The sequence below is a fragment of the Paramisgurnus dabryanus genome, chromosome 3 (genome assembly GCF_030506205.2).
Source record: "Paramisgurnus dabryanus chromosome 3, PD_genome_1.1, whole genome shotgun sequence".
In the NCBI taxonomy this organism is placed as follows: Eukaryota; Metazoa; Chordata; class Actinopteri; order Cypriniformes; family Cobitidae; genus Paramisgurnus; species Paramisgurnus dabryanus.
Window position 1 is genome coordinate 34,681,428 of NC_133339.1, and position 13,892 is coordinate 34,695,319.

The window sequence follows — 13,892 nt, forward strand, 5'->3', positions numbered from 1 at the left end:
TGATTCTTACTTAGTTCTGTTGTTTTGTTATTGAAGTTTTTGATGTAACCACTCTATTTCTTTTGATAGAGGGGACCGCACTAAGTCGGGACACATTTTGGGGGATGTACAGCGCCGTGACCACCCTGACATGCAGGACACTAAGAATATGTCACCAGCCCCCTTTACTCTTCTCAGACTGTTTACACACATGTCCATGTTGCTGGGAGCTGAAAAAAATCAGCCGGTAATATTTTTTTATAGTGTCACATTGATAGCATTGTGACATTAGTGTGTAGAAGACTGTGTGAACTTCCTCTATCTGCAATTGGTCGATGATAGACCCATAGGATGCATATTCATACTAATATTATGGTAAAAGGCAAAACCCTTACACTACGTTGGATCTTTGAACATACAGCCCGTTGCCTTACAAATTTATCCTCTTAAAGGTTTCAAGATTTTAATTTTTTGAAAGCACATATGCAATTATTAAATAAAATAATTCACTCTGCAGAAAATATTCCATTACAGATATTTTAAAAGTCAAAATATAGTTATTTTAGAAGTGAAATTACTGATTTGCTGAAAAAAGTTCTTGAAGTAATTTTAATATTTCTTACAGCCCCCAAAAGCATATTCTCAAAGCTTATATGGATCAAATGTCCCTGGTAGAGTCATATGCCTGTGGAGTGCCGTAGGGATGATGTATTTTTGTAGGCCAACCCAGAAATTGGTGGGACACTGGTTTTCTCGCAAAAAGCTTATTAATTTTTTTATTTTTTCCATAGACGTTTGGATTATTGCAAAAAATAATTCCAGTGTTTAACAAAAGTTTAATCACTTACACGTTTTGTCGAAAATGTTAATATTCACAGATGATTTTTGAAGTCTGAATGCATTTACTAGAAAAACAAAATATTTAATATAATATTTGTTTTTTTTATATAGAGTATCATTCAGATGATCCAACCTGTTGTACCGGATTCTGGACTGTTCCTTATGGCTCATCTTTTGAAGGATATGGAGCAGTTAAGCAGAGCTCTGGGAAAAGGGGTGGATGATACGGTCAACACCATCCATCTCGCAATCCACAGTCTGCTGGAGCCCCATCCCACCAACCAGTGTAAGAGCACACACAACTCACCTTACCTTGTGTTACTGTCATATTAATGCAATCACTCAGAAAATTCAGTGGTTGAAAACATATAATTATTACTTTTAAACAGGGCCTGCTGCATATGATCCGATTCTTTCTACTAAAGAAGCGAGAAATGGTTGGGAAAATGCCATGAATACTGATGTCATCACACATGTGCTCAAGGTAATGTTTACACGGGTTACACTGCAAAAAATTACTTTCTTAGTATTTTTTTTCTTGTTTTCAGTACAAATATTTTACAATTCTTTATTTAAGATACATTTTCTTAATGAGCAAAATGACCTTAGAAAATAAGTCTTGTTTTTAGACAAAAAATATATAAAATTTAAGTGAATTTGCCAACTAAGTGAATGACATTACTACAATAATGAACATAAACAATTATTTTAAATCGGAATTAGATGCAGCAAGTTTTAAGTTGTGTGACGACGTAGTTTGCTTGTAATTTTAAAAAGATATAAATACTGTATTGTTACTCTAATTCGTAAAGGTAACGCAAACTACATAAGCAAGATAATAGGTTACTATCTAAATCCATCAAAATAAAATCATGCCATGTACCTGTCTGTCCAAAAGAAGCATTGCAACCATGGCATCGTCTATCAGACCCTTAGCTTCCCGCAGCTCAGCCGTCTCCATTGTGGAAAGCAGTACCGATGTTAATTCGGGTTTTTGCTCTTTGCAAATCCAGATATTTTTTGTCGTCGCTGTTTCAAAAAATGTCTTTCGTTTTGTGGCTCCTGTGCAAGTGCTACTTGTTGGTTTAGCATAAAAGTTTGGTTGCTGCTGTTTGCCTGCCTTTCTCTCTCAGTTTACACAGTGAATGTGAACACGCTGATGATGTCTGTGTGAACAGGGTGCGCAGTGGTATGCAAAAACAAGAGGCAAAAATTGCATTCTTCCAATCATTGCATTCGGTCCGAATAAAGTAATTGGTTGAAAATGTTATGGTCCTATGCCTTTCACAGATGACATTTACTTAACATAGTGAATGCTATCAGGATGTAAGAAGAATTTCAACAAGCTTAACTAAAAATGTTTCTGGATCCAATCACCTACACTGCCCTTAAGTTGTAGTTGCGTTTGTAAACATGCTCGATTTCCTTACTTTCCATTCTCCGATCGTTTGCATTTCTGATCTTTTCTGTTTCCATCCACTTTTCACTCAGGGGTTGGAGAATCAGCTAAAGGATGTAAATAGCTACATCAGTCAGGATGAGCGTGTGTCTTCTAATCCGGTGTTGAAGCTGACCTATGGAGAGCCTGCGATTTTCCTGCGCTCTCTGCCCCAGAACTCCCTCATTCATAACTCATCTGTCTGGAGCTGCAGAAGGAAGGTCTCATTGTTAAGTCTGGCACATATTGTGGAGCAGAACAATGGTAGAGACACATTGCCTGTTCTCTGGAGATTCCTGCAGAGGGTAAGACATCTAGCAAACAGAGGGTTTCTCAATACATGCAGTTAAATAGTAGTCTTTCCTACATGATGATTCCTACAAACCCTGGTTTTAGGAGGCGGAGCTAAGGCTGGTGAGGTTCCTTCCTGAAATCTTAGCACTCCAAAAGGACATGGTAAAGAAGTTCCAGAACCTGACAGACTTACCTTACAGCACCATAGCAGAGTTCTTGCAAAGTCAGAAAGCAGGTACTGACCAAAATAATAATGATAATAAATAATAATAGCATATTATCTGTATATGTACATTTCATATTTTTATGCTTAAAGCGACACTCCACTTTTTTTGAAAAAAAAAATGCTCATTTTCGAGCTCCGCTAGAGTGAAACATTAGATTTTTTTACCTTTTTGGAATCCATTTAGCCGTTCTGCGGGTCTGGCGCTACCAGTTTTAGCATAGCTTAGCACAATCCATTGAATCTGATTAGACCATTAGCATCACACAAAAAAATAACCAAAGAGTTTCGATATTTTGCTGTGACTTTGCTGCTGTAACATGGCTGCAGGAGGCCCAATGATATTACGCAGCAGCTGAAAATAGTCCCCTTAGTAACTTTCAATGGCAGGGGACTTGCATAGTATTATTGCGCCTCCTCCAGCCATCTTACAGCAGCAAAGTCCTTGATTATTACACCAGAATGAGAGTATAGTTCCTAACCATATCTGCCAAGAAAATCACTTCTTTAAAGTTTTCATCGCTCTTAGTACTCAATGTAACTACAGAAGAGTCAAGTTTTAAATAGGAAAAATATCAAAATATCATGGTTATTTTTAGCACGATGCTAATGGTCTAATGCTCAATGGATTGTGCTAAGCTATGCTGAAAGTGCTAGCGCCACACCCAGAGATCAGCTGAATGGATTTCAAAACGGTAAAAATCAAATGTTTAAATCTACGGGAGCTGGAAAATGAGTATAAACTGCAAAATGATTTTCAAGAAAAAAAATCTTTGTCTTTTTGTCTTTTTTCAGTAAAAATATCAAAAAATTCTTAAATTAAGATGCTTTTTCTTGATGAGCAAAACGACCCAAGAAGATAAGTCTAGTTTTTAGACCAAAAATATAAAATTTAAGTGAGTTTGTGCATAAAACAAGCAAAAAAAATCTGCCAATTTTCTTGATTTTTTTCTTGAATGTAGTGTTTCAATTTGATATTTTTGGTCTAAAAACTAGACTTATCTTCTTTGGGTTGTTTCTTAATTTAAGAATTGTTTGAAAATCATTTTTTTACAGTGTATTTTCAAAAAAGTGATTTACATATATAATTTTTGTAGCATGGATGTTATGTTTTCTGGGGTCTTTTTGACATTTCACAACCTGAAATAGCCTGGTGATGTCATTACAAGGTTGACTTACAAAACCTGCCGCACACACTGCAAAACGTTTGAAGGTCCACATTGCAAATTACTTTCTTGCTTAGTATTTTTTTCTTGTTTTCAGTACAATTTTGTATTTTTGATGAGCAAAAAACCTAAGGGGCTGGACACACCAAAACTTTTAAACGCGGCTGAAAACGCCTTGAGGACGCCGAATGCCAGCTGTTTTTCAGCTGAGTGCCAGCTTTCTTCAGCTGAGCGCTTTGGTAGCTGTGATACTTCAGCTGCGAGCCAGTTGGTTGCTGTGGTAATGTCCCGCCCCTCCTCCACTGTGATTAGGCGGCCATGTGAGAACTGACGTTGACGAGCGGAGCTTTTCTCCCAAAGTTGAATCTCTTTCAACTCTCGACAGAGCGGAAAAAACCCGCTAGCTGCTGGCTTATTTGAAAAACGCCTAGCTTCCATTGGAAACAATTGAAAACATGCGCCAGCCGCGGGCGTAAAAGTTTTGGTGTACACAACCCCGTTTTAGACCAAAAAATAAAATTTAAGAAAATTTGTGCTTAAAATAAAAAATCTGCCAATTGGGTAAGAATTTTGATCTTGAATTAAGTATTTAAAAATAAAGTTCAAGTTTTTTTTCTTACCCCATTGACAGATTATTTTATTTAAATTTTCTTACATTTTATGTTTTTTGTTTTAAAACTAGACTTTTTTATGTCATTTTGCTCATCAAGCAAATTCATTTTAATTTAAGAATTTTTAGATATTGAAAACAAGACAAAAATACTAAGTAAGAGCCTTTTTTTTGCAGTGCAATCATGAGGGTCTTCCAGGGTTGTCCTTTTATTTTTATTTTGTTTTGTGGCTTTGTGTCATGTTTTTTAAACTACATTTGACGTTCAGAAATTGTGGTAAAAGATTTTAAATCTCATGTTGTCATTCAACAGCCACACTCCCTGCTTGGTATGAAAAACGAATAAAAATCTTCTTGTCTACATGGAACCAACTCAGAGTCTCGCTGGACACCACAGGTAAACCAACTCCTAGTGCTGAGTACTGTAGTACCGGTAATGGCACATATATTTTCTCTTTGCTATGGGCAGTATGAAAATACATAATTCTTGTGTGTGTCAGGGGAGATAAAGTTGCCAGCTGAGTACACCCAACAAGATCTGGGTTTGGATGCTGATCTGCAGGTGTTGCTGCCGCAGAGACATGGTCTGGGCTTGTGCTCCACTGCCCTTGTCAGCTACCTCATCGCCCTTCATAATGACCTCATTTACACTGCAGAAAAACACACTGGAGAGGACACTGGGTAAAAACATTCAGGCTTATTCCAGCATTATGGATGTGACATTTGCAGTCAAATGAAAATTAAAATACTAATTAGCAAAGAGAATAAAATTTATTTAAACGATTGAAGTATCAGGCTGCATAACAAACAAAATTGAAAAAAGTGAAGGGTGTGTGAATACTATGCACTGTAACACGATCTATTCGTATCTTGATCCACCAGCTGCCCATCCCTGTCTTCGAAAGATCAAATGCGTAATGAAAATATTTATCTTGCAGATACACGGTAAGCCCAGCTGACCTGACGGAGCAGCATGTGATCTGTTATGAGTATGAGCGAGATCTCTTGCCCCTGGTGCTGTCTAACTGTCAGTATAGCATGGAGCGAGGCCAGGAGACACTGCTGGAATATGACCTGCCCAAAATTCAGCAACAGATTCTCACCCGCTTCCTACAGTGCAGACCACACATCACCTTAAATGTACGTCACCAACCTGTTGCATTAATAGAAAACTGCCATTTGTAGTAATAACGGAGTTAAAAATATTTGTATTTGTTTCTCAGGGTATTCCAACACTAGTGAGCGGACAAGACCGGAATTATGAGATTATATTTAAGGATGTGAAAAGCAAAGTTCAACAGGTAAGTTGCATCGTAAAAGTGAAATTGTTCACTCAAAAAGTAGTTGTTTTCTAATAATTAGTAGTAACATCCACGTGACAAGCGCAATTGTGTATCCACAGGAGTCATTACAGCCTCTCATGCAGCATGACCTCGTGAAGGAGCTCCAATCATACAGCGACGTGTGTGAAGCACTGTTCATTGTCGAGCTGGCCTTGGGTTTCCTCGCCATGACGGGCGGAGAGCCACACGTACAGCTGGGCGACTATCTGAAGGAGGTGTTACAGATGGCCGACCACACGGCTCCACACGTCTTCAAGGTTAATCATGAACACATGCTATCATAAACACTAGGGTTGGATACCAGTGGCAGGACGGTATTAAACTATGTCAGAAAATATTAGGCTGAAATATTTATCCTATGTTAAGAAGAAGCTACCAATTTTCCATATTAGTTTGTTTACCGTACATTTACATTTGGGTTGAAACCTGTCATTGAAGATCCCATTGAAAGCCCTGTCATACCACTGGTCACAAAACCATCAGAAAATAACCTTGGGTGTGCCTTATTTTCAAATAATTAAATGGCCCGTCGAGTTATTCAATGTCCTGATGCCTGACATCCTTAAACTTAAAATCGCATATGTTGATTAAAACTTAAAAATCATGTTATAACAGGGTTGCATGGAAAATGTATTCAAAATTTGTTATGTTCAGTGACTAAAATACATTTATAAGTGATAAAAGGGATAGTTCACCCAAAAAATGAAAATAATGTCATTAATGACTCTCGTAAGACCTCCGTTCATCTTCGGAACACAGTTTAAGGTCTTTTATATAGCCCGAGAGCTTTCTGACCCTTCATTGAAAATCTATGTACGGTATACTGTCCATGTCCAGAAAGGTAATAAAAACATCATCAAAGTAGTCCACGTGACATCAGTAGGTCAGTTAGAATTTGTTGAAGCATCCAAAATACATTTTGGTCCAAAAATAACAAAAATGACGACTATATTCAGCATTGTCTTCTCGTCCGTGTCTGTTGTAAAGCACATGCGTGAGACTAAAGTCATGTGACTGCAGTGACACGGATGATGTGTTATCCTCAGACATGTTTGCAAAGTTTTACAGCGTGCGTCTCCCTCAGACTTTAAACTAAGCTTGTGCGCACAAAAAAAAAAAACAACAGCAGGGCGCACCAGATAACACGTCAGCCGTGTCATACGTCATCCGTGTCACTGCAGTCACGTGACTTTAATCTCACGCATGCTCTTCACAACAGACTTGGAAGAAAAGACAATGCTGAATATAGTCGTCATTTTTGGACCAAAATGTATTTTCAATGCTTCAACACATTCTAACTGACCCACTGATGTCACATGGACTACTTTGATGATGTTTTTATTACCTTTCTGGACATGGACAGTATACCGTACGAGATCTTCAATGAAGGGTCAACAAGCTCTCAGGCTAAATAAAAAGATCTTAATCTGTGTTCCCAAGATGAGCGGAGGTTTTACGAGTTTGGAACGACGAGGGTGAGTCATTAATGACATTATTTTCATTTTTGGGTGAACTATTCCTTTAATCGATAACTAAATGACATTATTCTGCAATTTTATGATTAGATATTACTATAGTAATATACCTGAGTGCTAATAGTGAGTGTTTTTGTTCAGGCTTTGAGCAGGTGCAGTCTGAAACACTGTGTGGCACTCTGGCAGCTGCTCAGCTCTCTGAAATCAGAGACTATGCTGCACCTCAAGAGGGTGAGACATTCAATGCCAGACAACATTTTACTTTAAATGATTTGAGATGTTACAAATGAACTCTCATGTCCTCTGCAGGACCCATTTGTGGGCATCAATGAAGAGTATAAACACCATCTACAGGACGAACATAAAACACTGCTCACTAGTTTTTTCAGCAAGGCCAATGCTTATTCCTTCCTTCTGGAGATGCACGAGTTTCTGCGGCTGGTCCTGAAGAACCCAAAAGCAATAGAAACCTTTAGGCCAGACTGGGGGTGAGATTACATGCTTAATTGAGTTGAACTAGAGGTGTGAAACTTGCCTGATGGTACATCGATAAAATTAATGATTCATTGGTTTACATTGATGACAAATGTTTTGTGTGACAGGCTCATGACAGGCAAGTTTATCACCTTATGTCATTACCAGTACCGTAGTTTGCCTAATGCCTAGTTTACTGAAATAAAGTGGTCAAAATGTGTTGGCCCTTACAGTCCCCTGACCTAAACATAAGCCCTTTTCACACAGACATTCCGGAAAATACACAGAAAATGGACCCGGGATTTTTTCGGGATCGTTTGATTTTTTTATTCACACTGCCAATGATTTGCCAGAACCTGTGTGTGCATTTACACAGATACCGTAAAAGTCCCAGAAAGACATGTGTTGTGTTTAAAGTCCTGGGCCCGGTTGCATAAAGCACCTTAAGTTTTTCCCTTAAAGTGCCCAGGACTTTATACACGTCACGTGTCTTTCCGGGACTTTTCCGTTTTTTTTTTAGTTTAATTTTTGTTTATTATAAGCTCATAAGAGTACATGACGCGTTATTCTTTTATGTTGTTGAATGATCTCCGCTTCAGCGCGGTAAGTGACGAGCTAACTTACCTGATATCTGCTTCAGTCCAGGTTGCTGATGTTTCTCGTCGTGAATGTTGATCTGCATGTAAATTTCTCGTTTTAAAGAACTGAACCATAACTTTACTGTTGTGATAACACGCACATGCTCTCTACCACACGCCCATTGCGGCATTGTTTTCTGTGTCTTGTTCACACTGAGGGTTTTCAGGGTATCTTACTGTAATGTTACTAGGCTCTCTTTCCCGGAACGATCCCAGAAGATTTATGGGACGTGTTTGCGTTCACACAGAAGCTTGTCTGCCAAATTTTTTTTGTGGGACCAAAGTGCTGTGTGAATGAGGTTATAGAGTACGTTGTCATGCAGTCTTACACCGATTATACTTAATGAACTGATAACGTGAGGTCGTGTAAATCTGTTTTTTTTTTTGGGGGGGGGAGGTTTTTGCTCATTACATCGATTTCCCATTGCATGTAAACACCTTAAAGGACAAGTTTGGTATTTTAGACTTAAAGCCCTGTTTTTAGATTGTTTATGGTGAAATAGAATGGTTTTGACTGAAATTTCGACATTTGCGGCTGCCCTGAGAATTTTCGCGTGTTTGTGTTTCAGCTCAGACCTCTACAATGGGTTTAATGGTGCACTGGAACAATCCTTCCTAAAATCCATTAAACTTTCGTTTACAAAGACGTGAAACTCACTGAGTGGTCAGGGGTGTTCACTGATATGCTCACACAAAAATCGCTGCAAAAGATGCTTTCAAACAGCTGTTTTAGCATTCGTTAACTTGTGGACCTATATTTCCAAACGCCTCACACCCGTACATTCTTCCGCTTAGAGCTTGAATAATAGACACTCCAGCCCAGGTGGTGGCGCTAATCCGCCTTTGCCAATTGCAAGAATAGAAACAAAGTTCCCGGCGCGGAGTAATACCGTACCTCACAGGACATCTAATACAAGTCAATGGAGTTGGTAAAAACTACGATAAAGCCTGTTGGAATGCGTATTTTGCAGCGATTTTTGTGTGAGCATATCAGTGAACACCCCTGACCACTCGGTGAGTTTCACGTCTTTGTAAACGAAAGTTTAATGCATTTTAGGAAGGATTGTTCCAGTGCACCATTAAACCCATTGTAGAGGTGTGAGGTGAAACACAAACACGCGAAAATTCTCAGGGCAGCCGCATATGTCCAAATTTCAGTCAAAACCATTCTATTTCACCATAAACAATCTGAAAACAGGGCTTTAAGTCTAAAATACCGAACTTGTCCTTTAACGTGGCTTTTTTGCAGTTTTTTTAATTTGTGCATGTCTCCACGTGTAAAAGATAAATGGTAAGTAATACGTAAAAGTCACACTAGACTTTTCGTTCTATTCATACGCATGCGAATGAGTCAGACCAGAAACGCTCGTTGAGCGTTGTGACAAGTACAAAACTAGGAAGTCAATGCGTGACCTTTCTCTCTACTGAAAAGCACAAATGGACAAAGCCAAAGTTCCATTCCCTGCAGCAACGTCCAACAAATATACTCGCATGCTAAATGTCTAGTGTGACTGTGGGTTCATGCAGTTGGCAGAGAAACTGCAAAAATAAAAGTTTACGTTTCATTTACAGTGTCTGCATACATACAGAAACAACGGTATAGAATAAGACTTTTTAATGACTAGACGAATTATAGGCAGTGACGTCACTGCCTGCGGGAAACCTGACAAATCTCCAAAAACCTGTAAATGCAGGTTTCTGCATAGCCGGATTGTTGATTTGCATGTGAACGCATAAAAAAGGTTTCTATAATAAGCAGATTTTTTGATAGTTATCCGCTTGCATGCAAAATGTCCCACAAAACTCCCTTGGAGTTTTTCCCTACTGGAAAATCCATCTTAGACCAGCATAAGCTGGTTTTAGCTGGTCTCCCACCTTGGTTTTAGCTGGTTTTGCTGGTGTAGCAAGCTGGTCTACCTGTGTTTTGGTCACTTTTTAAGCTGGTCTAGCTGCACTTAGCCGGACTGGGGGGACCAGCTTAAACCAGCTAAAACCAGCTACCAGCTTATGCTGGTCTTTGCTGGATTTTTCAGTACACTCTTAGAACGGATGTGTTAAAAACAACACATTTTGTGTTACTTTTATTTTAACACAAAATCAACACAAAATGACACATAATGTGTTAAAAGTTTAACACAAAAAATGTATAAAAAATTAACACATCCTTTCTAAGAGTGTAGGGTTAGGAAAAATAAATGAAAAATTCCCAAACAAGAACCGAAAGACTACAAAATTGCCAAAGGGGTGTTACTACCCTGCAGGATGCAAATCTGAATATGTAAAATCTGAATTAAATAAATTATTCATCATCATTACCTTATCAAGATTCAGGGATTTTTATTAGCTGAACTATTCACAGTAAGTTCAGTAAGATTAGTGGAACCTATAATTTTTTTAAATACATGCATTAATAAAACAAACAAAAAATTTATGGAAATCCCACTTGCACATAGGCCTACAGTATATGCAGTAATTTTGTTCTGGTTTATAGTTATGGGCATTTATTGATCAAAATGTGTATTTGAAACATGTGGAAACCAGTATTTACAGTTCAGGTACGTTAATTTGTTTCTGTCTATTCTTTCAGTTTGAAAGATACAGTTGTGTCCTACATGGAGCGTAAAGATCTGGACATTCCAGAAGAGGTGGTGGAGTTCTTTCCTGAAGAGATCCTACTCTCACAGTACATTGAAGCATGGAAGTTCTCCGTTCTCCTTAGACAAGAAAGAAATCAAAAATAAATCTTGGATGGAGCAGTTCTGTCATCCAGAATTCATATTTCAGGGAATAAAGCTCTTAACCTAAAATCGACAATGAGATTATTTAAAACAATCATCTGATATGACTTTGATAAACTGTGCCTTTTTCACATTAAAGTGTTACGTGTTGGTGTAAACTTAACACACACATATATTGCACTGTCTTCTGTAACAGTAAATAGTAATAGTGAAGTACAATCTGTCATAAACAGAGCATAAAAACAATCTAGAAGCTACTATAAGCTTGATTTGAATTGCCCGACAATGCTTTATTGTTAATTAGCCATTTTACTAATTTTCTATTTTGAAATTATATATACCTTAATTTTGCTTAATAGTTATTAGGTGTCCTATAAATGTTTATATTTTACATATTTTCAGGGTTTTGTTCTATCTTGTTCATTTGTGCTCTCTTTATTTCAGTACGAATTGTTACTGTGAACAAACATGTTTTCTGGACCAATGCTGCACATAACTTCTCTGTAACTGACACTGATTTTACTATGAAGTTATTAAATATGTTTACTGCAACTCAAATTTGTGCATTTTATGATGCAATTTCATTTTATGAAAATTATTTTCAAGGAATTCTCTGATGTTTCAGAGGTGGTACAATGTGTGGCACTCGTACGAATGCCTACCTGGTGGCTTAAACAGTGGCTTAAAGTGCCCATCTTATGACTAGTTAAATAGGTGTATAGAGTTCCTTAAAACCTGTTTCAAACGTTGTTAGCTTGAAATAGCTTGTAGGAAAACATTGTTACCCATCTCTAGTAGCCTCTGTTTCAGTGCATTTCAGATGGTGCCGTTTTGAGCTGGTCATTGCACACAGCAAAATCCCCAGTGTTAAATTAACACCAGGTCGGTGTTTATATGGGTACCACTAGCAGGGTGTTAAAAGTAACACCGAAGCAGTGTTAGAGTTAATTAGATACTTTAGCAATCATTTGAGTGATTATTTGATTATTGAAGACACCTGGTGATAATGAGCCGAACTACAACTATAACTTCCAGCCACTGCCTTAGATAAAATCAACTGAAAAGACATCTCTCTTATTACAAACCAGAATGACTTTTGTCTATTTGAAATTGTTTGGTCACCATTATGGTGATCAGTGGTTCCTTTAGTTGGGCAGTTTGACTCTTGTTTATCTTTTGAGGTCTTTGCAACAGTGTTTATTGAACACATTATTTGTTGCAAAGGTTGTTATAACAGTGATTAAAGATTTAAGTAAATTGTTTACACAGTCAAAAAATTCAGTACTCACAGAAAATAAAGTTTTGATCAAATATATATTAATCTCTACTGGTTTTAACTTACGGAGCTTTCCTCAGATCAAGCGTTTCAAATTTTATTTTTAAATACTTGCTGGAAATTTTGTTTTGTGCCTCACGTGCAGATATCATGAATCACCCCATTAATCGCAACAATGGTGACATAATTTATGTTGCAATGCTTGATGGGAGTCATGAGTTTTATACTATGGTGGATCCCAGCATGCTTTGCAACATTATGTTTGTCACCATGGTTCCGATTAATGGGGTGATTCACGATATCTGCACATGAGGCAAAAAAGAAATTCCAGCAAGTATTTAACAATAAAATTTGAAAAGCTTGATCTGATGAAAGCTATGTTACTAAAATCCAATATAGAATATGTATTTGATCAACATCTAATGGTCTATGAATACTATGAATTTTTGACGGTGTAAATAATTTACTTAAACCTATAATCTCTGTTATAAAACTATAAAAACGTTGTTTCAACAACCTTTGCAACAAATAATGTGTTTAATAAACACTGTTGCAAAGACCTCAAAGACAGAAACAAGAGTCAACCCACCCAACTAAAGGAACCACTGATCACCATAATGGTGACCAAACAATTTCAAAGTAGACAAAAGTCAGTCTGGTTTGTAATAAGAGTGATGTCTTTTCAGTTGATTTTATCTAAGGCAGTGGCTGGAAGTTGTAGTTGTAGTTCGGCTCATTATCACCAGGTGTCTTCAATAATCAAATAATCACTCAAATGATTGCTAAAGTATCTAATTTAATCTAACACTGCTTCGGTGTTACTTTTAACACCCTGCTGGTGGTACCCATATAAACACCGAGCCGGTGTTAATTTAACACCGGGGATTTTGCTGTGCATATTTATGAGCTGCTGCTCCTTTGGCCATGCCCCACTACTAATGTCATGTGCGCATGTGCAATGTTATCGCGAGCAGTGCAGACTGTATTATTATTTTATAATATATATTATTATTAACGGTTTATGTATTGCCAACAGACAAATCAAACATCACTAATAAGTACACTCCAGGAGAAGAAACTCATGACACATAATGATTCAAGAGTAAATTGTGATGTAGCAGTCTCAACAATACACTCGTTTTCCCTGAACAATGCTAACATATTCCCATTATAAAACATTTTCAAATGCATTATTTTCGCAAATTACAGAAATTAAGACTCGGCGGGGGATGTAAACTGCTTGTGGTCAGCATGCTAATTGCTAGAAGCTAGCGGGAGGTCTGGACCGTATCTTGAGAAAGTGATAAGAGACTTGGGGGTACTTTAGGCTAGTGGGAAAAGACGGGTCGGTAAGGCCCGGTCTTGGTTAGTTTGGCAAAACACTATTACTTAGTAAGT

General features: G+C 37.6%; 1 protein-coding gene across 2 annotated transcripts in view; it reads left to right on the plus strand.

The window, feature by feature from the left end:
- Positions 1 to 11,776, plus strand: part of LOC135743258 (E3 ubiquitin-protein ligase rnf213-alpha-like) — a 58,473-nt gene extending 46,697 nt beyond the window's left edge. For both annotated transcript variants that reach the window (XM_065260914.2, XM_065260996.2), the window contains exons 57-69: positions 70 to 226; positions 931 to 1,105; positions 1,209 to 1,303; positions 2,311 to 2,562; positions 2,654 to 2,786; positions 4,864 to 4,947; positions 5,051 to 5,231; positions 5,489 to 5,690; positions 5,774 to 5,851; positions 5,953 to 6,150; positions 7,510 to 7,599; positions 7,678 to 7,856; positions 11,068 to 11,776. In XM_065260914.2, coding sequence (XP_065116986.1) covers positions 70 to 226; positions 931 to 1,105; positions 1,209 to 1,303; positions 2,311 to 2,562; positions 2,654 to 2,786; positions 4,864 to 4,947; positions 5,051 to 5,231; positions 5,489 to 5,690; positions 5,774 to 5,851; positions 5,953 to 6,150; positions 7,510 to 7,599; positions 7,678 to 7,856; positions 11,068 to 11,221 — 1,978 coding nt within the window. In that variant the 3' untranslated portion in view covers positions 11,222 to 11,776. The remainder of the gene's footprint in view (positions 1 to 69; positions 227 to 930; positions 1,106 to 1,208; positions 1,304 to 2,310; positions 2,563 to 2,653; positions 2,787 to 4,863; positions 4,948 to 5,050; positions 5,232 to 5,488; positions 5,691 to 5,773; positions 5,852 to 5,952; positions 6,151 to 7,509; positions 7,600 to 7,677; positions 7,857 to 11,067) is intronic.
- Positions 11,777 to 13,892: the final 2,116 nt, after the last annotated feature.